Here is a 25151-nt window from a genome sequence, read left to right on the forward strand (position 1 = left end):
AAAAATATTATTTTAATATAATAAAAAAAATGATAGAAAATGAGATGTATGAGGTTTTTGAAAGATAAGTAAAATTTAAAAACAAAAAAATTAGGAATTGTGATTTTAAAATAAATGATAGGAAATTTTGAACGGAACCGGATGTGAATATGCATTTATCATATGTTTCGGGAACGAGGAAAGTCGAGAGTACGTGTGCGTTTGAATTGAGAGAAGAAAAGGCGTGCAGATCAGAACCTCAAAGTAATTTATTTCTACCCGACTGGGGTCCATACGTTTCCTCGAAATTATTGATCACAAGAAGAAAACACTCGAGGGATATTCAATCGAAGACAAGCATAGGCAAAATATGTCAAACTTTCTTACATTTTCATGATCATATTGGAGTTTTTACGCACAAGGCTGAAACAAATTCAACAACTGTGTAAATAGTTTCTATTGCGTGAAGAGTATAATTGTCGACAAAAAACACGAAAAATACATTCTTTGATTGACTAGTTGTCAACCTTTGCAGTCAGGAACATGTAATCTAATGAATAATTGTCTGAGTTGAATAGAATCATTAACCGCAATCAATGGCTGATTTTCAAGCTTGCATTATTTGAGAAAAAATCATTAGTCTTATGGAGGCGATCATGGAAGACCGTTGAATGTTGATTTTGTGAGCTATAATCGTGAAATGGATGGCATCCATTTAGTAGACAACATGATGTATTTTGATCATTTCACTTGTCAACAGTTCATCTGCAATTATCGACAAAAGAATAAGCTGGCTTGTAAATTTCATCAATTTTTCTCAGCAATATTTTATCCGGTGACTGTCAATGTTTTCTATATGGAACACAATCTCTCATCAACTCAAATGGGGTCAATGCAAAATTATTTGTTTTAAGTCTGTCCATTCTATTACCAGAGATCATGAGAATCACATATAAGAACGCATCCTCGGCCTTGTGAGAGACTGTGCTCCATCAACAAATATGGTGGTACCAGTCATATAACGTGACCCATCACTTATTAAATAGATGACAGTCGAAGCCAGATCATTTTTTGGATCAAGCCATCTCTTCATCGGCGCAGCGTTATTCACTAGCTTTTCTGCCCTCTCTTTCCCCACTGACACTGGAAATTCATCTTGAATGTGCAGGCCACGGGCGATTGCATTCACTCTGATCTGGTATCTTCCAATCTCCATAGCTGATGCCTGATCACAGCCAAAGCCACAATTTTGACATCCATAATTCGAATTAAAGTATATCAAAAAAGAGAGGAGAAAAGTGTTTTCTACCCGTAGTGATAAATGTGCTAGTTATGTGAGGTGCAATCTTAGAGCAACTAAATAGAAGAATCCCTAGCCAATTGCTTGTGGGCCTACCGGCACCACCACCACCCACCCCAAGTTAAGGCTGCCAACATGTTATGTAAAAAAAACTAGGACTGGCCATTCATGTGATCTTTATGCAGTGTAGGAACTAAACAGCTTCTAACACCTTAGTTCATTTCATGAGACTTGGAAATTGAAAAAGCCAATTCCTTCCATTGCGAATTCAGCAGTCCATTTCTGCACTTCAAGTCATCGAGCACCTTTTATGAAGCTCATCCCTCTGGCTTTTCATTCCACCAGAACCAGCCTTCTTCTTGCCCTTCTTCATCCTCAATCATTTTACACACAAGCATCCGCATCGAGTCTTCTCATGCACAGGTACTGTCACTAACTTCCTATACTGTGGTACTCGTTTAACCTCGGAGTTCACCATTAATGTGCTTCTTGTTTAACATAGAAACTAGCACATTCTTCCCTTTTCAACACAAAGTGTTTCTGTGATCATTAGTCAATTACTCAACTGAGACAAGATTTTGTGGTGACACACATTCTCACCTCCAACATACCCTTAACTATTGGGAACAGCCTGATTCTATTTTGGCAGATAGGCTCTAGCCTATCTGGCACTTCCCAGTGTCCTTGGGGGGCAGTGTGTCTAGCATCGTGGTTTGATCCATCTCAATGGGCTCTATTTCCTAAAATGTTGCCCTGGAAAAACAACACTGGTCCTTTTTTCAATCTCCTCTCACCCAAAGCCACGCACTCTACCGACAGGCCATCATGGTTTTTCTTGCCACAACTGCCCTCCTTGTTCCCCTTCCTCAACCTTGTAGCAATTTAAATAAATACACTCCTTAAAGTGCAATCATTAGCGTGAAGTCATACCACTTAGTTTACCTTCTCTCCTCTTATGTACAATTTGGCGCTAGTGGTAGCTCTTCACAATGCATTGACTACATATTCTATCACTTGTTGTCCGTATCCATATGTCCAACTGGCTACCACGTGAGCCAATCTGAGAAGTATGATAGCATACAGGCAAAATCAGCGTAACACGAGCCAAGTGCATCATGGTCACGAGGCAGGAAAGAGTCATAATAGGAAGAATATGAGTGACATGTATCAGATGTACAAAAACAGAGTTCTCTTCAATCACGAATCTCAACGTGGGTCTCAAGATTGATGGCCTGCAACATCTCACTACAAACTCTATGTCCGCCATGATTTCAGCATAGTTCAATAAATGTATATTGCATAAATCACACAGCAGATTTTATTTCCTCCTCTCTCTTTCTGCTTACAACGAAAATGAATAGGAAATATAAAAAGCAATTGACAGGAAACGCATTATTTCCAACTAATTCATTGGGTTCATGTCAGATATTATCATTAAAATAATGAACCTTGATATCAACCTGGTTTATGCACACTGATGAATACACAGCGGAAGATCCCGCCAGAAAAAAATAAAATAAAATAATATTAACATAAGCAGAGATACAAAAGACTGCTGTAAAAGGTTACTTACCCTGACTAACTGCTTCAGTCCAGCCAAACATGAACCATATGCAGCAGCTCCTGGATAAAGCCCTCTTTCAGCACCAATTATCGAGGTCAAGAACACAATGGAACCTCCAGACTTATAGTCCCGCATTCTTCTCCCAACAGCCTTTAACAGAAACCATGGAGCCATAAAATTTATCCTCACTATCTTTTTGAACTCGTCTTCTTTTAGTTCAAGAGGCTCTTGCATCTTTCCTGTCTCAATAATAGGAAATATTAAAACGGCTTATCTCACCTCCAGTACATTTCAAATATGCACTTAAAAAAGGTTGACAATTAAACAGTAAAATAAAAATGAAGGAAAACAATGTCCCTAACATAAGTTGTCCACAGTTTTTCTCATAAAACCACAACTTATTAAAAAAAAAATGATTTGGTTGAGACAATTTCAAGCTTCTATTTACTGCCTCTTCAGAAATCCAAAATACCTCTTATCAGGGACTGAATCCCACCGAAGCGCATAAATCAATACTAATAATTTTTTTAAGAGGACAAAGCCCCATAAGTTTTATTGAAATCAATACTAATACTAAGGTATGGTCAGATTCATTTTAGATTATCTTCTAACAAATGATAGCTACCATTTACACAAAGGGAATATTTTTTCTGCTCTTTTGGCTGTGATGTACATGTGAGTTAAAGAAAAATTGAACATATATATATGTCTTGATTCAGGTATTTTCTTTGGTTTCTCTCATACGAGGGGGTGTTCTAGCACCTATACACTGCAAGTTCTTTCTCTGGGGATGATGATTCAGTATACATTTAACTCGTCACTTCTAAAAAGTTGCCTTAAGAAGAATTTACATCTGAGATCCCAATTGCAGAATCAAATGAAGATGGTGAAAAATAGAAGAAAACATCTAATGATTCTATATGGCGCAATTACTGGCCAATGAATCCTGAACACATGTTCTGCTTTCTCTCACTTACGGGTCCCACGTATAAATTTTCACAACCTTTGTTTAATTACCTTTAATGGATTCAAATGGGTCACCTTCAAGATCCAGATTAGACTACAGTATAGCAACAACCTTCAACTCCTATGTCAAAACTAAAACGACCGCAGTATAGGTGATAGCCATACCAGAATGATGAATCAAAGAGAATCTGCCCCAATCCAATTCAAACAACGGAGCCTCTAGTATATTTCACTTAACCACAGAAACAAATGCTATTCTCCTCTCCCATATATACGCACACTAACAACAATTGCAACAAAACACCAAGCCTATTAATAGTGAATCTAGAAAATCAAATCATTTCAAATCTCCAAGTCGAATTTTTTCTGAAGGTTCAAGACCTAAGCTGTTATGATATTATCATAGCCTTATCCAAATTACCTCTTGCATCATCATTAATAATATTAAGAACTCTTCCTTTCTTGATGAAAAACGCATATAGAATGAGTTTCAACTCTGCACCCCATGGTACTTGGAATTGAATCTTTTCTTTTTTATAAGTGGTACTTGGAATTGAATCTGTTAACAATTGACCCAAAGAGGACATAAGTTTCAACCCCCCCCTCCCCCCCACCAAAAAAAAAAGAAAAAGGCCTTTACCTCATTACCTACTTTTGATTAAATATCATGATAAATTGAGTTCCAGTAGGAAAACCTAAATTTCAAACTTTCGCACCTTACTATTATTATATCATAAAAGTTTTGACAATAATACAATATTGAATTAGTCATTGAGCAAGAGAGGTACACAAACCTTCGTACGTATAACAGTGTACAAAAGCATCTAGCTTTCCCAATATCATGCATCCCTTATCCACTGCCTCCTCGAAGGCTCCCTCCCTGTCATCCTCCATATCTGCGCCAACCACCTCCACCGGCGCGACACCCTTCAGCGAACCATTTATCTTTTCGGCTATTCGTCGAAGGCAGCTCTCGTTGCCCATCAAAACCAACCTGACAACGAGTATATAATTAACGAAAAAATAACAATTATTAATAACAAGCTATTTAACCCATTTTGTTTTGTGAGAAAACGTGCCAAGATCGATAATATGAGCATAACCCAGAAAGAATAAGATTCAGAAGTTCGTATATATTTTCTCTTCCCCCGATTTCCCAGCAACCAAACACATTGATGACAGAGGAATTCAAGGCCTGAAAATGAGAGTACTCAACCTGCAGCCCTGTTTGGCTAAACGGAAAGCGATATTCTCAGACAACTCGTTACCATTGGAGGTGAGCAACACTTTCTTTGCGGTAGTCTCCATCCTTGAAACGCTGGTGGATTTTATCGCTATATGCGGGAATCAATCGATGAATATATTCAAGGAAAGAAGATAAATGTCAAGCTGGCAAATAATGAATACTTCGGCCTTTAAAGCGCTGGAGCTTTTAAACTAGACGTCGATTTTACGAAGCAGTTCGCTCAAGTGCGCTGCTTGTCCAGGTGGAAGGCTTTAAGTGCAAGAAAATTCCAACCAGATTCGCGGACTGAAAGGGCTCCAACTGTACAAGACCCTGTACAAGAGTCAAGACCCCACACTTTCTTTAGCGTACAGAGCATTGGCATTAGCATTCACATGCACATGTAAAATCAGTACTTTTACGTAATTATTTTATCATTCAATTCTCACATTAATTTATGTATATTTGAGATAAAATATTAATTTTTTATTAAAATCAAATTTTTTATATATTTTTTATAATAAACATCCACTACATATATTTGATATTAATAATATAAATACAATAATAAAAAATATTTTTTTATATATTATATTAAAAATAAAATAAAATGAAAATAATATATAATATATTATAATAATAAAATAAATGTGTAGGTAAAGATTTGTTGTGTTGTTGAAAGATGGAAAAAATAAAAAGATTGTAAGAGAGAGTAGGAGGAGAGATAAATAATTATTAAAATATATTTTGTAGAATGAATATTAGTTATCTAAATTTAGATAAATAATGTTCATAACTAGTTAAATATTTAAATATGCATAAACTAATGCAGAAGATTTTAAAATCATATTATATAAATATAACTTTACATATACATATACATAGATCAATATAAATGCTCTTAAAAGAGTTTTTAGATTGAGAAGACCACGACCATCGACCTATCTCAATCGTTTATAATTTTTATAAATTTTTTTATAAAATATAATAAATAATTTAATTTTTAAAATTTTTAAAACAATAATCATATTAAAAATAATATTCTAAAAATATTTTTAAGTGTTAAAATTTTATTAGCAAAATTATTTTCAGGTATTTATCATTCAAGTAGTTAAATATAATATATTTTTTAATTTTAAATATTCAATTTTTTCATCTAATAATTATCTAATCATTACAATTTTTGTAAATTTAAAAATAGCATCAAAAAATAATATTATAACTTTATAATATTTTTATTTAACTTTTTCTTTATATTTTTTAAAATTTAATAAAAAATCTTAATGTAAATAATTTTATTATTATTTATAAACTATTTTATTACTATTATTCACAGATGTTAGGACAAACTATGCCTAAAATCACATTCAACATGTGCGAAATTAAGTACATGCAAAAGAAACCAATGGAAATCCAGAAATAGCTGAAGTTACCCAATAAATAAAAGAGTAATGATACTTACAGTTGTAAACTCGTGAGTGTGTAAATATTATATAGTCGTTTTAAAAAAATATATATATATAAGACCTATATGAAAATAAATTAATTTTTTATGAGTGAATATTCATTCTTTTTTAAAGCGACTGTATGACATTTATACATTTCACAATTATATGTAACATTACTCTAAAAAAAATACGAGAATAGGTAGAAGGAAAAACTAAATAAAGGGAAAAGGTGTGAACCACGTGATATTCCGATCATATTTACATAATATATTTTACAATATACTTCATAATATATAAAATAAAATAAAAATATTTTTATAAAATAATATTAATTTTATAAGATATTTTATATTTATTTTAAAATATTATTATATAAAATATTGTGAAAGTGAGTTGGAAAAGTTCCTCACTTTTGTATCACAACAATAAAGGAAAGGTCTCTGAAAAAAAAAAAAAAAAAAAGGTAAAGGTAAAAGGTCCAATAAAGGGCAGAAATGGGTCAGTCATCATCTCCTGCCGAACAACTTTATTCAAAGGTCCGAATTGATTTTTATTGGTGAAATGTGCAGAAAGCACCGAACTGTGGCAGGGGAAGTTTCATGGTAGTGATGGCATGGACCGGAGTCATGGAAGTCTGTCCAAACAAAAAGGTTCGTTTATAACCACCTCATTATCTATAAAAGTAATCTATACTATATTTGGCTGATCATCAGATTATCTCAGACTATTTTATTATTATTTATAAATATCAAACTACTATTTACAAGTTGTTCATTACTATTTTATTATTATTTACAGATAATATGAGATACTCTTAACATACAAATGTAATTTAAGATCTTATTTAGATAATGAGATAAGATAAAATTATCTGTAAATAGTAGTGAAATAGTTTGAGTTAATATATTTTTTAAAATTTTAGAAAATGAGAGATAAAAAGTTGAATAAAAATATTTTTAAAGTTAAAATATTGTTATAATCTAATTTTTTAATATAATTTTTATTTCGAAACTTGAAAAAATAAATTTTTTTTAATATTTTTTTTTTGAAAATTTAGAAAAAGACTCGCATTATAAAAATACTCACAGACTCTTGAAAAAAATTTATTCAAACACAAATGCCATTTCTTTTCAATCGCAGTTTCAGAGAAATTTCATGCAAAAGGACATGCAATGACTACGGCTAATTATTTGACATACTTTTAACAGATTCAAGGTCGAATTTTTTTATCCGATTTAAATTTCAAGCGAGAGAGGATAAAATGGGGTTTATAAAATTTATTGTTGCTCGTGTATTTTTTTAAACAAATTTAAATATTATAATAATATTTTATTTTAATTTTAATTTTTATCTCAACTCATCTCGTATAAATTTGTTAGGCATTTGGTTACAGTTCAGCTCTAAAGTCTTTCTCAATCGTGAAACTTTTTTAAGCATGCATGTTATTCGATCGTTTTACATCTGCGCTGCAACTGGCATGCATGCTTGCGTATTGTGAAACACGTTTAACAACAAAATCAGAAGCTTTCAGACTTTCAGTCAACGGAGGGGTTTCCCACTCATTTTCTCATTGTCCCTAAGAAAAAGTTATTTTAAATGGTAGTTCAGGCACATTTCAAAATAAAAGATTTAACAACTAATTGAGGCATACATGCCTTAACAAAAGCGTATATATGGTGGTTGAGGCATATAGAAAAAACAAAAAAAGGGTAGGTGATTGTAAGTTGTTTATAAATATATAACTATTCGGAATAAATATATTTTCTAGTCTCATTTTCATTGAGTATATCAATTTTAACCATCGACAAAATGCACGTTTTAGGGTGTGTTTGGATGTTGAAGTGAGTTGAGTTGAGTTGAGATAATAAAATATTGTTAGAATATTATTTTTTAATATTATTATTATTTTAAAATTTGAAAAAGTTGAATTATTTATTATATTTTATATTAGAATTTAAAAAAATTATAATGATGAATTGAGATGAGTTGAGATGAAACTCACCCTTAAACTACTAAAATATTATAATATTCATATAATAGCCTAATAGACCAAATATTTTACTTAGAAAACTGTATTGAGAACACGGTACTGATCTTTGCAACCGTTGAGATGGTTGATAGAAAATAAAATATAATATAAAAGAAGATAGAAGAGAGAGAGACATTAATGGCTACATTTTTACTTTTTAAATTGTTGATGAATACAAGGCATACATATTATTTATAAAAAAAAAAAATTATATTTAGATAAGATAAGGTAAATATCTTAAATATTATGAATATTATTTTCAATACTCTCCCTCAAACTTAAGGCACTTGGAAACTTTAAAAACTTGAGTTAGAAATTTGAAAGTAGCATTCATATTCATTAATTAATAGCCAATGAGATGATGGTGTTGGTGATTAAATGGCTGGCAATTGAAATATCAAATATCGAATTGTGGCCAACAATGGACTATTTATGGCCTTTGTCAACTATTGAACCAAAATCAAAAAGTAAAAATTGGATCTGCGGTTTCAAATAATGCTCATAACAGATCAAAAATTCAATAAAAAAGATCTCACGGCTAATAGATAATCCAAATACATTGATTTGAGACGATACATAATTGAATGACTTTGTGGGAGGTAAAGCTAGTAGAAAAATAAATATTTTACAGGATCGAGCCTAGCGTTAGCCAAGGGCTCTAATATCATGATAGAAAATATAATATAATATAAAAGTTGATAGAGAAATGAGAAAGAGGGAAATATATTTTCAAGGGCTACATTTTTACTTTATCAATTGTTGTTAAATACAATGCATACATCCATATTTATAGAAAAAATACATTGAGATAAGATAAGGTAAATATCTTAAATATTACTAAAATCAAATTAAGATAATATCAAATTTAAGTGATTTGATAATAAAGAAAATCAAATCAAAATATTTATCTTCAACAATATGGTAAATCATTAACTAAATATAAAAATGAACACAATTTTTATAAATTTTGAAACAAAAAGGTTTGAGAAAATTATATTCTAATATATTTTCAACTCTATCTATATATATATATATACACTTTTGCAGATTCAGACACAAAATTTATTTTCAAGTATAAATTTATTCAAAATTTTCTCTATCTTTTTCCAAAGCTTTAATCTCCAAATTTTTTTTCAAGATTTTTCATAACCAAACATATCCTTGCTTTTTTAAGCTAAGTGGTTAACTAAAAATGAGGATGCTTCAATGGCCACCCTATTCTTTTTATGCGCCGGGTGATTGACACACCAAGGGCTATAGAGTATAGAGCAAGGCCCTTAATTATTGTAATGGAAAGGAAGATGCCTACTGCCTAGGCGGCACTATAACAATAAAACAGGTTAGGGGTATTTGGTTTGTACCTGTAATTCCACAAAATCAGTCACTGATGTGTATATAGTTGGAATGCGACAGAATTATGATTATACTTGCATGTAACCCCAAGTCAATAGCCATACTGATTGTCAAACGACGTCGTTGTCCTGGTTTAGTTTATTTTAGCCTTCTAACCTCTAGGGACCAGAATGAGGTTCGAGTCTTTAGTCTCCTCTCTCTCTCAGGCACAGCTCCTTTGTAATACAAAGCTATAATTCTAGAAACTCTTGTACATGTAGCATCGAGAGGATGTGAATTTATATGTAAAGTTTACAAGAGATGGGAGCCGATTACAGGCTGTCCCTTAACGTCTATGATATACAAGGTAAATATAAAAATGGAAAGAAAGTGTTTACAGAAATAACAATGTCCTCAAATTGTGCACAATATTCTATAGGTCCGTAAATCAAGCTAAGCTTGATTTCAGTCATTGCTGTCATGATCGTTGACAGTAGTTTCCTTAATATGCCCCTTCAAGCACAGCGGACAATCTTGGACGTTGAGCTTGTCCCTGAGAAAATTAAATCTGGTTGACACAATCGGTTTTGTAAGTCCATCAGCAAGTTGATCCTTGCTCGAAATAAATCGAACTTCGAGTGTCTTTTGTTACACTTTTTCCCGAACAAAATGGTAGTCAATTTCAACATGTTTAGTGCGGGCATGAAAAACTGGGTTGGCTGTCAAATATGTAGCCCCGATGTTGTCGCACCACAATATTGGACATTGAGGAATAGAGATACCAAGTTCACGCATTAAAGACTGTAGCTAGGGGGATTCGGCTGTGGCATGGGCAATTGCTCGATACTCGGCTTCAGTGCTTGAACGTGCGACTGTCCGTTGCTTTTTGGAACTCCATGAGATTAAATTGTCACCAAAATAAATACAAAATCCAGAAGTAGACTTACGATCATCGGGGCAGCCCGCCCAATCGGCATCAGAGTAGATAGACAATTGTGTGGAGGAGCTAGGCTGAAGTAAAAGACCAAAATTGATGGAGAATTTTAGGTACCTTAGAATTCTTTTCACTGCTGACTAGTGTTCCTCTGTGGGTTTGTGCATGAATTGGCAAACCTTATTGACTGCAAAAGAGATGTCCGGGCGAGTCAAGGAGAGATACTGTAGAGCTCCTACAACACTCCTATAATGGGTAGGATCAGAATGTGGAGCACCCGAAACAAGTGAGAGCTTTTGGGTGGAGGACATCGGGGATGATACTGGCTTGGCATTGATCATGTTGGTGCGTTGAAGGAGATTGTAAATATATTGGCTTTGTGACAAGATGAGTCCATCATTAACATAAATGGCTTTGATTCCCAAAAAGTAGTTGATGCGCCCTAAGTCTTTCACAGCAAAAGCACTACTGGGATTGGTGATGAGGTGAGCGATTGCGGTGGAGCTGGAACCAGTGATTAAAATGTCTTCTACATATACCAGGAGAAAAAGAGTATCAGCGCCTTGTCTGTAGATGAAGAGAGATGAGTCTAAGCTAGAGTTGACAAAGCCATTGGAGATGAGGTGCTCTTGCAGTCGATGATACCATGCCCGTGGGGCTTGTTTTAGCCCATAAAGTTCTTTGTGCAACTTACAAACGTGGTTGGGAAAATGAGGATGCACATAGCCGACGAGTTGATGCATAAAAACCTCTTCAGTTAAGTATCCAAGAAGGAAAGCGTTTTGGATATCAATTTGATGAACCTGCCAGCGATTGGAAATGGCATAACTGAGAACAAGTCTGATGGTAGTTGGTTTGACAACCAGACTGCAAGTGTCATCGAAATCAATCACTGGTTGTTGGTGATAGCCTTTTGCAACCAATCAGGTCTTCCTCCGCTCAAAGGAACCATCGGACTTGCATTTTGTTTTGAAGATCCACTGAGAACCAACAACGTTCATTTATGGTTTGGCAGGGACTAATGACCAGGTGCCATTTGTCATTAGGGCAGTAAATTCTCCGTCCATGGCTTTGCACCATTCACTGTGCTTGGACGCCTCAGAGTAGGACGAGGTGCTTCAGGAATAGTACTTGTAGCAAGAAAAGCTTGGGACAATGGGTACCTGACTGTACCGTCCGTGATCTATTTCAGTTTCACTATATTATTCTGAGACCGAGTGGTCATTTGGTGAAGTCGAGTTTCCGAGGGTACAGCAGCAGCGGCATGATCTAAAGACGAAGAAGGAGAAAACACGGGAGCATGGGAGGTGGAAAATATTTCGATGTTGTCTGGTGAGAGAGGAACGGTTTCAGTGATGGGTAAAGATCGTGTAAGGGGTGAGGAATATGAGAAAGAATGGATCTGATGGCGTCGTTGGAGTTAAGTTGTTATGGGATGTGTCGTTTGATGGGAGAGACGGCAAATAAGTATGTGGGATGGTGCCATTTAGAGGAATGAAAAGTGGGAGACTGACCATTGGACTAGACGATGAAGTGGAGTCAATGGATTGATTCGGTGGATTTGCGAAAGGAAAGAATTGTTCGTCGAAGATGACGTGCCGTGATATAAATATCTTACCACTGGAAAGATCAAGACATTTGAACCCACGATGCATGTTGCTAAAGCCAAGAAAAACACATTGTTTTTTATCTGAAATCGAGTTTATGACGATTAAAAAGACAAAGGAATGGAAAACATGCACAACCAAAAATTTTTAAAGATGAAAAACCTGGGGCACGTTTGTGAAGTTTTTCAAAGGGTGAAATGCCAAGAGAAGTGGTTGGGAGCCGATTAATGAGGTACGTGGCCATGAGAAACGCATCGTCCTAGTAAGCATGAGGGACGCTGCTATGTGATAAGAGTGAAAGTCTTGTTTTGACTATATGACAGTGTTTCCGTTCGACAGATCCGTTTTGCTGTGACGTGTGGGGACAAGTGACAGTGTTGAATATCAATGGAGGCAAAATAGTTATGTAAAGGGCGAAATTCTCCACCCCAATCAGTTTGAGCGGATTTTTTTTTGCAAGTAAATTGACGTTCAACGAGTTTTTGAAAAGAGCAAAAAACTTTCATAACATCATATTTATTTGAGAGAGGGAATAACCACGTAAATTTGCTAAAATGATCAACAAAAGACACGTAGTATTTGTTTCCATTTGAGGACATAACAGGCGAAGGTCCCTAAACATCAGAGAAAATTAATTCAAGTGGTGAAGTAGAAATAGACAAAGATTTTGAAAAGGGAAGGCGATGACTCTTTCCTTGCTGACAAGCAGAGCATACACCGGATATTTTATTGGATGAAACAGGTAGGGAGAACTTGGAGATGAGATGTCGTACAGTCTGATAGGACGGGTGGCCCATTCGACAGTGCCAAACATCAAGAGGAGCATGTTGAGACATAAAGGTTTGAGGCTGTCTGGTGGAAGTAGCAGTGGATGGAAAAGTGTAGAGTTCGTCTTTAGTTTTGCCGCACAGCAGAGTTGTCCCCGTGGCCTCGTCCTTCACCAAGAAAAAGGAGGAGTGAAACTCAATGTAAACATTATTGTCACGAGTAAATTGACTCACATAAATTAAATTCTTTTTAATCTGTGGTACATGAAGTAACTGATGCAAAGAAAAAGATTTAATTGGTGTTGAGAGAGTAGCAGTGCCAATATTCTTAATGAGTAAACCTGCCCCATCGCCGACATGAATCTGATCAGTGCCATTGTAAGGTTTAGATTGCATAGTGAGATTGCGGAAATCATGTGTGAGGTGGTTTGTTGACCCGGTATCAGGGTACCAGTTTGCATCAGTTGGTGACGATGGCGAGGTCAAGTAAGCTGCCATGTTTGGTGGAGTGCCTTGATAGGCATGATCAAACCGATAGTAGCATTATCCAGTAGTGTGCCCATTTTTACCACATACCTGACATGTAGGGCGCAGGTTTGATGGATTATTCTGTGATTGGCTATTTCGCCCACGTTGACCACGTCCGCGACCTCTATAGTTGGAGTTGAAGCCGTTAGGTTGCTACTGGTGTGGAGATCGTGTCTGTGAATTGGATCTGCCACCTCGCGGACGTCCATCATTTCGAGTAGCCACATTTGTTGTACCAACCGTGGCTTCTAGAGCAGATTGGTGCTGCTCGATCCTTAATTCAAAGGCAAGGAGATGATTAAACATCTCTTCAGATACATTTTGTCTATTGAGTAGAGATAAAAGTGACAATCGCATCATAGGAGCTAGGGGTGTAACCGTTCCGGTCCGGTCCGGTCCGGTTTTGGATAAAATCTAAGATCGAACCGGTATGTACCGGTTTTGTATTTTTCAAAACCGAATACGCACCGGTTACCCTCCTAAACCGGTACTTCCGGTTTTACCGGTTTCCGGTCCGGTCCGGTCTGGTTTTCCGATTTTTTTAAAATGTAAATTTCACAATTTGTCATTAAAAATTTGTTTATAAAAAAAAAAAACTTTTAGTATTAATTATAAGTATAACTATAAGCTATAGTCTATATTAGACTATTAGTATTATTTATAAACTTATATATTAGTATTAACATTTAATGTAATAATTTATAAATTATAATATGAAATTATTTCATATATATGTGTATATATATATATATATATGAAATTATAAATTAACATTTAATGTATAAATTTATAATTATACATTATATATAAAACTTACTTATATTAACATTTAATATATATTTAAAATATTTTGTATAAAATTTATATATAAAATATTATTTTTTATTTTTTTTTAATCAACCGCTCCGGTTCGGTTCGGTCCGATCCAAAAAATCCCAAAACCGAAACCGGACCGAGACCGGCCGGTTTTTACATTTTAAAAACTAGTTCCGGACCGGACCGGTTCAAAACCAGTAAAATCGGTCCGGTTCGGACCGGTTTTCCGGTTTGAGTTTACACCCCTAATAGGAGCTATCAAGGCCTCCAAGAAGATATGATGTGAAATCATGAGTTTGAAGGGGCTGATCGATAGCAGCCAGTGTGTTCGAAAAGGATTTCATCTTCTGGTAATAATTCGAGATGGACATGTTGCCTTTTTTTGTGAGGGCTAGGAATTGTCGAGTTTGGATGGCTCGTGCAGAAGAATGAGAGGCAAACATTCTCTCAAGGGCTGCCCAGACCTCTCTAGAGGTGGAGTGTCCGACCATTTGGGCTATAATATTTTCAGATAGAGAGGAAACCAGGGTACTTAAAATGATTTTATCTTGATCAAACCAGAAGGAGCATTTAGGATTGATGATTTCGGGGTGGGTTGACACTATATTGACATCAGGATTGGGTATAGTGGGAGAGGGAGGAGAAATGGACCCATCAACAAAGCCGAACAGGCGTTGGCCACGCAAGTACGGGACGATTTGAGTTTTCCATAGGAGATAATTATCTTTGGTGAGTTTAACAGTAACAAGGCTGTGAAAGCTGCCTGGGTTGACAGGAAGTGAGGATGAGGCCATGGGATCGAGTTTGGAAAAAAAAAACAATGGTCTCATTTAGGCTCTTGATACCATAATACAAAGCTATAATTATGGAAACTCTCGGACATGTAGCACCGAGAGGATGTGAATTTATATGTAAAGTTTACAAGAGATGGGAGCCGATTACAGGCTGTTCCTTAACGTCTATGATATACAAGGTAAGTATAAAACTGGAAAGAAAATGTTTACAGAAATAACAATGTCCTCAAATCGTGCACACTATTCTATAGGTCCGTAAATCAAGCTAAGCTTGATTTCAGTCATTGCTGTCATGATCGTTGACAATAGTTTCCTTAATATGCTCTCTCAGTCTCACACTTGCAAGTATGTCGGGTAAGTACCCAACCCGACTCAACCCATAATTAGTGTTTCCGACTCGTTTACTTCGGGTTGGTTATTTTCGGGCCGTGAGAGTCAGGAATCGGGCCGGGTCGGGTTCAATCTTTAGCCCTACTTGCATACCCTATTGCTCCTAGTTCGAGAACCTCTCCAACCTTCTCAGGGACATGAAGGCGATGATAAATTACGATCAATTTCTTGAAAAATTAAATTTTTTTTATCTTATTTATATAATTGACATGATTTAATTAGTATTAAAAGGTTAAAATTATTTTCTACTAAGATTTAAATATATTTAATTTAATTTAAAAAAAAAAGTTTTGGAAATTTTGGTTAAACCGAAATAGCCTTTTAAGATTTGCCAGATTCTCCCAATTTGAAATCCAGGCCGAAACAAAAAGCTCGAGTCTGCAGAGTTATGACTCGTTCATGTGGGCTCTGTATGGGGATCAGTTCGATCCATTCCCAGATTAGTGACCCTGTGAATTCCACGTCATTATTTACTCAAATAAACAAAAAAAGTCACTTGTTTTTTGCCAAGTTGATTTTCTTGTTCCCGCAAATCTTATATATTGAGATTAGGGGTGATTAACGGTCCGGTCGGACCGAACGGACCGACCGGACCGACCGTTTCGGTCCGGACCGGACCGGACCGAGACTTAGACCGGTCCGGTCCGGTCCATATTTTAGAGGACCGAAATCATTCGGTCCGGTCCACGGTTTTTTCGGACCGGACCGGACCGGACCGGACCGAATGAAAAATTAAAAAAAAAAAATATTTTTTATATATATTTTATATATAATAATTGTACAATTAACAATATAAATTTTTAAATATATTATTAATACTTGTTAATATTCTATAAATTAACAATATTTTATATATATCTTCATTTAACCTATCACTATTAACAATATAAAATTTTAAATATACTATTAACACTTGTTAATATTCTATGAATTAATAAATATATAATATCAATTAGTTAATTATATAGTAATTATATAAATTAATAATATAATTTTCATCTAATTTATTATCATTGACCATATAAAATATTTTTTTATTGAGTTTGTTACATAATCCACATTAATAAGTCACTTAGTTTAATTTAGTATTTTAAATAAATTTTTTTATTAATTATTAAAAAAAAAAAAAAAGAGGGCGGACCGACTGGACCGGACCGGACCGGACCGGACCGATAGCTATCGGTCCGGTCCGGTCCCTTTGAGTGTTCGGTCCGGTCCGGTCCGGAAAAATAATGGACCAAAAATTTTCGGTCCATCGCCGGACCGGACCGGACCGGACCGGACCGGCCCGTTTGCAGCCCTGATTGAGATTGCAAATCAAGTTTTAGGTTGTAAAAGGGGATCTCAGATAATCTGAGTAATGTTTTGTAGATTTTATTGAGATGTATTTAAATGTATAAACTATGAAATAGATTAAAATATGTTTGACTTTTTATAAAAAATTAAAAAAATAAAAAATTTCATTAATAAATGGTTGTTTGACGACACCCAAACATAGCCTTTGGTAGTCGGTCAGGCCCACGTCTCTCTCGTCTTGCTATGCTTTTGATTTATTTCTTCCCCATTCCCAAACCCAAATCTTTGTGGTATTGTCGCATACCCACACCATATTTGGGCTTGGTTACAAATATAGCCCGATTGAGCCCACTTAAAATTGATTAGGCCCGTGTCATAGCAATTCCTATTTTAAATTGAAAATACTTTGTCTACCGCAGTTTTAACTACAAACAAATCTTATAAAAATAAATCTATAAATTGATATAACTTGACGTATTACATTAAATTATAAATTTATTTTATTATAAAATATAATTAACGTATTATAAAATATCTTTATGGGGTAGTTGTGTAACATTTCTTTATCAACTTATATTTAAATTTAAAAATACTTAGGCTACAAAATTTGGTATATAAAATAAATTTGCTATAATTTAATAAGATAATGTCTTGATTACAAAACCCTTCTTATTATAAAGTAAATCAAACCAAATTAGTTTATATATTTAGTTTTTACATATTTTTTTGGTAGGTTTAGCGCTACTTATCTGAATTAGGATCTAAGCAAAAATTTTAATAATTTATAGGTCATTCTTAAAAAATAAAACGGGTATCCCAACAATCTTGTCCACACAGACACAAATAATAGCAACCAAAGCAACATTGTTATGATCATCATTAATGATCAAACCAAATACAAAGAAAATCCGCCCATTAACCGTAACAAACATAAACAGGTAGATCAGAAAGGATGTACGTCTGGTTGTGACTTGTCTAGCCCTACTATCAAGCTGCAAACTCATTAACTATAATTAAAACCACAATCAATTGGGAATGACTATATAAATTCATGCTCCTAATCTTTATACTTCATCCCACCCAATATCTAATATTAGGCTGCAAACACATTTACTACAATTAAAAGCACCATAAACTCGGTCTAATTAAAATGTTATTTTTCTAAAAAAGTACGGATAATGCTAGGTAACTTTCAAATATGTCCCTCAAATGTACACATTACTACAAATAAATCTTTATATATATTTTTTAAATATCGTTAATTATTAAAATAAATAAATAAATAAAAATATATAAGTGGCGTAAATATCCAGTATAAACAGTATTTTGTTTTTTTCGAGGGAAAATGTAAACAGTGATGCGTCTTGGGAATAAAAACATGCCGCAAAAATCGTTATCGTTATCAGCAGAGCAGGCAAGCAAAACCAACCCAGAAAGCATGGAAATAAGCAACTTCCATACATAAAAGCACAGTGCAGACATCGAAACTTGAGAATTGAGAATTCCGAAAACCTTCGTCGTTAACCAACCTTTCCCCACCAAACATTATAGTTTCCAGCGAATTGGCCTGGCCCCTTCTTTCTTTCAGCTACCATTCACTATTCCCAATCTTCATCCCATATACATACTGCGCTTTCACGTCATACGGATTCCGCATAAGGAACCCAGAAAAGGGTAAGAATATCATGGGCAAGGAGAGCGCATCAGTGGAGATATCCGAGCCGTTGCTGGAGGAGTCCGAGGGGATCGGGGCCGTGGAAATGGAGCGTATCCCGGAGTGGAAAGATCAGATCACGATCAGAGGGCTGTCCGTGAGCGCCCTGTTGGGGACCCTCTTCTGCATCATCACCCACAAGCTCAATCTGACGGTTGGGATAATTCCATCCCTCAACGTTGCCGCTGGCTTGCTGGGGTTCTTCTTCGTCAAGTCCTGGACTAGCTTCTTGTCCAAGTTGGGATTCTCGGTTCAGCCCTTCACGAGGCAGGAGAACACCGTTATCCAGACCTGCGTCGTCGCTTGTTATGGCCTCGCATTTAGCGGTAACCCCAACATTTTTATGCATACATCCACATATAAAGCACGCCTAAATTACATGTGTTGATTATTCAGTTTTTGTCCACTGTTTTGTTAGAGAACGTTAACGATGAAGTTCCCACATTTATGTACCTCCAAACGGAATGGAAAAAAAAAAGAAAAGAAAAGAAAAAAAGGTGGTTGTTCGTGGAAAACTAAATCTTAGGATTATATCAATTATGAGAAAATTAATTGGACGTTTATAATTATCAAGATCTTCTGATTGCCCTAATAATGTGGAAAAGCTATGCAATGTAGCTCCCAAGGGCTGCAGTTGAAGAATGTTCTATTCAGTACTATAATTCGAAACACACACTTTGTATTTCTTGTCCTTCCAGCATTAGACGATGTAAAAGGAAAGTACCGAACTTGCCTCACCGTTGATAGCGTTTCTACACTCTAAATACCCTTCATGACATGGTACATTTTCCCGAATTTGGGGCCTTTATATTGTGGTTCTTAATTATGTTACTGAATCTGCCATTGACGGCAGGGGGATTTGGTTCATATATGATTGCAATGGATGAGAGAACTTACAAGCTCATCGGTGCTGACTATCCGGGTAACCGGGCTGAAGATGTTAAGAACCCAGGCCTGCTCTGGATGATTGGTTTTATGTTTGTCGTCAGCTTCCTTGGCCTTTTTAGTCTTGTTCCACTTCGTAAGGTAGTTTCTGCTGTTGTAAATCTCAACACTGTTTTTCTTTCGTTGATTGATTTTTTTTTAAAGTGAAATCATTTCTGTATGTGCAAAAGTTGAAGTCCAATTTGGTTGTGGATAGAAGCAAATAGTTTGGTTTTCAAATTGCTTTTGATTTACTATCAAGCAAGCTTGTTAGAGGATTAGTTAACTGTTTTAATATTGATTTGGGGCCTTAGAGATCTTAGCTGTACTTCATCATTCACGCATATTATAGAGCAAGGAGCTGGAATTTGTGGGTTAATTCTGTTGGTGTTTGTCATTCCAAATTTTTAATTAATACAAGCAAATGAGCTTTCTTTCCTCTGGAACTCTTTTGCATATAAGACCTCTGTTTAAGTATGTAATTGACAGTAAGAACTGTTCTCTCTCTCTCTCTCGGAGCTTATTGTCTCATATCTCTCTGCGTGCTTTTAGGTTATGGTCATGGATTATAAGCTTACGTATCCTAGTGGCACAGCAACTGCAATGTTGATAAATAGTTTTCATACAAACACAGGAGCTGAGCTTGCAGGGTAAGTTCTAGAGATACAAAACTCTTCATTGATTTCTGGATCTTGACGCAGAACCTGTTGTGCACAGTCATGAAAGCTGTGTTGCATGTAGATGGTAAATGCAAAGCAAACCAATGAAATATAATGAAGAATGAGATGTCTATATGCAACAATATTGAACAGCTTTCAGGGCACTGCTAAAAGTAGAAAATTCTGTTAAATCATTAACATTGCTCAACTTATTGGGATGTTCAATTCTGGTTCTAGTGCACCTTACTGATTACACAAACACCTTGCACCTGCATATTCATATCCAAGTTAATGTGTGCTGTATATTCAAATTCAAATAGAACTATAGTTGTTCTCTCTAATTCATCTTAAACTATTTACAGGAATCAAGTCCGTTGTCTTGGAAAATATTTGGGCATAAGTTTATTCTGGAGCTGCTTTAAGTGGTTCTTCAGTGGTATTGGTGATTCCTGTGGATTTGACAATTTTCCTACGCTTGGCCTGGCGTTATATAAGAGCACGTGAGATTCTTCTACTTTTGCTTTCCTAGTTCTCCTTTTCCCTCACTTGCAAACTCCCCCATCTCCCTCCCTGTTGCCGCCCTTAAAAAAAATTGCAGCTTTATTGCATGTTGTGCTCTAAGCTGGAGTATGGTGAACATAGAGGGTAATGACTGATGTCATCAGAGCGTATTTTAGCTTGAGGTGTTTGTCATGTTCAGTAAATATTGAACCTTGCATCTCCCTTGCCATGTAGAATAATAAATACCCTCCCATGATAATTTAGGCCTCATTTGTTTTCGCAGATGAGATGAGATGAGTTGAGATTAAAATTAAAAATCGAATAAAATATTGTTAGAATATATATTTTTTAATATTATTTTTGTTTTGGGATTTGAAAAAGTTGAATTGTTTCTTTTATTTTGTGTGAGAATTTGAAAAAGTTGTAATGATTAGATGGGATGAGTTGTGAAAACAAACAAGGCCTTAATTGCACATTGGGTCAACAAAAGAGGGAAAATTAAAAAACCATAAATGAGAGTATTGCTTTATCTAACTGTGGGTCTGTGTGTGCTTTTGGTATGTAGGTACATATGTATGTAAGGGTGTATTTACGTTTGGGTACATATTAATGCTTGTTAACTTCATGAGCTTGAGCTGTTTCCATAAAAAATATTTTGGGCATATCATGGTTAAAACAATTTCCTTCACGCAGGTTTTATTTTGACTTCAGTCCAACTTATGTTGGTTGTGGTCTTATTTGCCCGCATATAGTCAACTGCTCAGTTCTTCTTGGGGCTATCATATCGTGGGGTTTCCTCTGGCCCTTCATTTCTCAACATGCCGGAAACTGGTACCCTGCTGACCTTGAGAGCAATGATTTTAGAGGTCTCTATGGATACAAGGTATGGTGAAAAAAAAAAAAAATATTTGAACTGTGTAACCTCTTGCCTTCACACAAGTTGCATGATCCCAGAAGGGATTGTTACATCTTGATGTTTGCCTTGAGAAGCACTAGTCTGTAGGTACAATCGGGAGAAAAATGCCACCTGGGTGGGATATAAACCACATAGTAAAGCTATATCTCTCTACAATGCCTTGGTGAAATGTTATCTTTCTGTGACTTCTCTAAACTGGTTTTTCCTACCTGTCATGTTGCTTGCAGGTCTTCATAGCCATTTCCCTTATCCTTGGGGATGGTATTTACAATTTGATCAAGATAATAGCCATAACTGTGAAGGAAATCTGCAACAAAAGCACCAAACAGAACAACCTTCCTGTCACTGCAGAGATTCTAGGTGAGAGGATACGCATGGCCTTCAATTTTATTTGAAAAATGTCTTCTGTCAATTTTACATGTTTTATTCATGTATATCTTTTTGCCAAGGTTTTTTTTTTTTTAATAATAAATTTTGAAAAATGGTAATTGGACACCCAACCATGTCTTTGTAATGAAAGTATATGATTGTGGGTTAAGAGTTCATTAACTATCACAGGTAAATTACAATAAATATCCTTGAGATTCTCTTAATCTGAACAGATGTAATTACAATTTCATTGCTTTAATTCTTTTTTATTTTACCTATAAAAAAATAATTACTTACATTCTTAAATTAAACTGATTTCAGCCCATTTATTATAGTGTGAGAAATATATGTTGTTGTCTGAAATTGGTTAGTATGGCATTGTGACACATCTGTTATTGATATTCTTTAATATGTTCATTAGCAGATGATGAAAGTTCTAAACTACTAATGGAGCAAAGTAGAAAGGATGAGATATTTCTTAAAGACAGAATCCCCTCCTGGTTTGCAGCTGCTGGATATGTGGGTCTGGCTGCAATATCAACTGCAACAATACCAGTCATCTTTCCACCCCTCAAGTGGTATCTGGTTCTAAGCTCATACATCCTTGCCCCTGCCCTTGCCTTCTGCAATTCTTATGGTACTGGACTCACGGATTGGAACCTGGCCTCAACTTACGGAAAGATTGGTCTTTTTATCTTTGCTTCCTTGGTTGGAACCGATGGTGGGGTTGTAGCCGGCTTAGCAGCTTGTGGGGTTATGATGTCCATTGTCTCCACTGCAGCTGATCTCATGCAAGATTTCAAGACTGGCTACCTCACATTATCTTCAGCTAAGTCTATGTTTGTGAGCCAGTTAGTGGGAACAGCCATGGGTTGTATCATTGCCCCACTTACATTCTGGTTGTTTTGGACTGCTTTTGATATCGGGTCACCTGATGGTCCCTACAAAGCACCGTATGCCGTAATATTCAGGGAAATGGCCATTCTAGGTATCGAGGGCTTCTCTGAGCTGCCGAACCATTGCCTGGCCATGTGTTGTGGGTTTTTTGTGGCAGCTCTGATTATAAACCTCATGAGGGATGTGATTCCTAAAAGGATCTCCCAGTATATTCCAATTCCAATGGCTATGGCAGTCCCATTTTACATCGGAGCTTACTTTGCTATAGACATGTTTGTTGGCACAGTGATATTGTATGTGTGGGAGCGAATTAATAGGAAGGATGCTGAGGATTATTCAGGGGCCGTTGCTTCAGGTTTGATATGTGGTGACGGTATTTGGACAATCCCATCAGCAATCCTCTCTATTTTCAGGATCAATCCACCCATCTGCATGTACTTTGGGCCTTCTTCCTGAAGCTGAGCAGAATGGCAAACCCCTCCCCCCGAACAAAGAAAAGTGAAAAGCCCTTTGTGATTATATGTTCTTTGAATTGGAAAGTTTGTTGGATCGTGTAAATGTCATTTATATGATGAATCATTAAATTTTAAATTGAGTTTAACATTTAAATACTTAACTCTCAAATCATTAAATTGATCTTAATTCAAAAATTTTTTACACGTGAGATCTATAATTTTTTTTAGCTTAACATTTCTTTACACGCGGAATTCATAACTTTTTTAATTTTTTTATAAATATATCTAAATTCATATTAACATTTAAATACATCTAAACTTATTTTAGATAGATTTTATAAAATTTATTCTATTATCTTAACTTATTATTATTCATAAAAAATTCAATTCAGCTCAATATCTAACTGGCGGAGAATGAGAGAGGCATATTTATTATTCTTAGAGCAAGTTAACGAGTAGCTGTGTAAAATGCAAACGAAACACAAAAATAATGTATAGGTGGAACAGAAAAGCATTCAAGGCTGTATAAAATTGCACATAGAATAATGCTACTCTCACCACTCCCGGTTCCGCTACATTTTTTTTTATTTTTTTAATATTTTTTTTTTTACTTAATGATTAAGTAAGTATTTTTTAATGATATTATAATTTTTTTATTTTTTTAAAAAATATTTTAGTGTTAAAAAAATACATGTATAAAAAAGTAAAATAAAAAAACACTACATTTTACACTGAGCGGGACTGAGAGCGGGAGAGGGAGCGGGGGCTGTAGCACGGTTCTTGCACATATTCTCTGCTTTTCTAAAAGCTTTGGGTGGGTGAGAATGTTTATGGGGGGTTGCTTTGCAATCCTTTGTCACACAACCCATCATTAAGCACGATAAGTATTCTAACTACTCCTTTGAAAAAAATAAAGTGCAATTAAGCATTTTAAATTGACTCATCATTTGTTTGACTTTCTAATTCAGAGAGCTTTGTTGCCAAGGGTTCTACGTGGACACCTACAGAGCCATACGCGGTTTCATGGGTCCCATAGTAATCATATCTCTCATTTATTTATCCTTATCTTCAGATTCTTTTACATGTATTAATTAACTATATATATATATAAATATATATTGGCCTGATTTAACATGATTATCTCCAGAATCTGTGTACATATAAATGTTCGCCATTTATAAATAGAATTCTAATATTTATAAGTTAATATTTAAATATATTATATATATTATGAAATTCATTGTAATTATAAAAAATTAAAAAACTAATATATTTTTTATGTTAATAATATATTTGATATGATAATATTATAAATATTATACAATTTTTTTTTTAAAAAAATAGAATCTACTATTAAAAAATTAATTTTTTATTTATAAATCTCGTATTTATTTATATTTTTTAAAATAATTATATGATGCTTATATATTCACAACTGTCACTACTATTTTTCATATATAGTTGATATATGTTAAGATGGATGTTAGATTTGAATTTTTGTGCGTAGAAGCCTCCCCAACGCCCCCAATGATCTATCCTAAATAATGTCTCACTGATCTGCAGGCATATACGAATGAAATTAAAGAAGTGGTGATCATAGAAGATGCTCTAGCTCACAATAGTCTCACACAGCTTCTAGGATCTAATTATTTTGCATGTGAATTAATTAATTAATTAATCTCTATGAATTTCAATCGAGCTATATATATATAGATCGACGCATAAGGAATTTTTTTTTTTT

The 25151-nt window shown here is 34.9% G+C and overlaps 2 protein-coding genes across 3 annotated transcripts; one reads left to right on the top strand and one right to left on the bottom strand.

Moving 5' to 3' along the window:
- Positions 1-457: 457 nt before the first annotated feature.
- Positions 458-5281, bottom strand: LOC108987089 (3-oxoacyl-[acyl-carrier-protein] reductase FabG). Its single transcript, XM_018959950.2, has 4 exons — positions 5026-5281; positions 4604-4803; positions 2853-3082; positions 458-1204 (listed from the first exon to the last, which is right to left on the bottom strand). The coding sequence occupies exons 1-4, from the start codon at positions 5115-5117 to the stop codon at positions 926-928; spliced, it is 801 nt and encodes a 266-aa protein (XP_018815495.1). The 5' UTR covers positions 5118-5281; the 3' UTR covers positions 458-925.
- Positions 5282-18295: 13014 nt separating this feature from the next.
- Positions 18296-23564, top strand: LOC108987050 (probable metal-nicotianamine transporter YSL6). 2 transcript variants are annotated; one of them, XM_018959893.2, is made up of 7 exons: positions 18296-19015; positions 19543-19715; positions 20166-20263; positions 20635-20772; positions 21467-21656; positions 21917-22049; positions 22483-23564. In XM_018959893.2, exons 1-7 carry the CDS (start codon positions 18661-18663, stop codon positions 23409-23411), a joined length of 2016 nt encoding a protein of 671 aa, XP_018815438.1. In that variant the 5' UTR covers positions 18296-18660; the 3' UTR covers positions 23412-23564. The 2 variants fall into 2 exon arrangements, with proteins under 2 accessions (XP_018815438.1, XP_018815437.1); XM_018959892.2 differs by having other exon boundaries at positions 18331-19015; positions 22480-23564.
- The last annotated feature ends 1587 nt before the right edge of the window (positions 23565-25151 follow it).

The sequence above is a fragment of the Juglans regia genome, chromosome 10 (genome assembly GCF_001411555.2).
Source record: "Juglans regia cultivar Chandler chromosome 10, Walnut 2.0, whole genome shotgun sequence".
NCBI classification, from domain to species: domain Eukaryota; kingdom Viridiplantae; phylum Streptophyta; class Magnoliopsida; order Fagales; family Juglandaceae; genus Juglans; species Juglans regia.

Excerpts from the sequence above, each read along its gene's own strand:
- LOC108987089 (XM_018959950.2), bottom strand. The coding sequence starts at position 5,117 with ATGGAGACTACCGCAAAGAAAGTGTTGCTCACCTCCAATGGTAACGAG. Across the intron at positions 3,083-4,603 it reads ACACTGTTATACGTACGAAG|GAAAGATGCAAGAGCCTCTT; the intron begins GTTTGTGTACCT and ends TTATTGAGACAG. Across the intron at positions 1,205-2,852 it reads GACTGAAGCAGTTAGTCAGG|GCATCAGCTATGGAGATTGG; the intron begins GTAAGTAACCTT and ends GGCTGTGATCAG.
- LOC108987050 (XM_018959892.2), top strand. The coding sequence starts at position 18,661 with ATGGGCAAGGAGAGCGCATCAGTGGAGATATCCGAGCCGTTGCTGGAG. Across the intron at positions 20,264-20,634 it reads ACAGGAGCTGAGCTTGCAGG|GAATCAAGTCCGTTGTCTTG; the intron begins GTAAGTTCTAGA and ends AACTATTTACAG. Across the intron at positions 22,050-22,479 it reads TGTCACTGCAGAGATTCTAG|CAGATGATGAAAGTTCTAAA; the intron begins GTGAGAGGATAC and ends TATGTTCATTAG.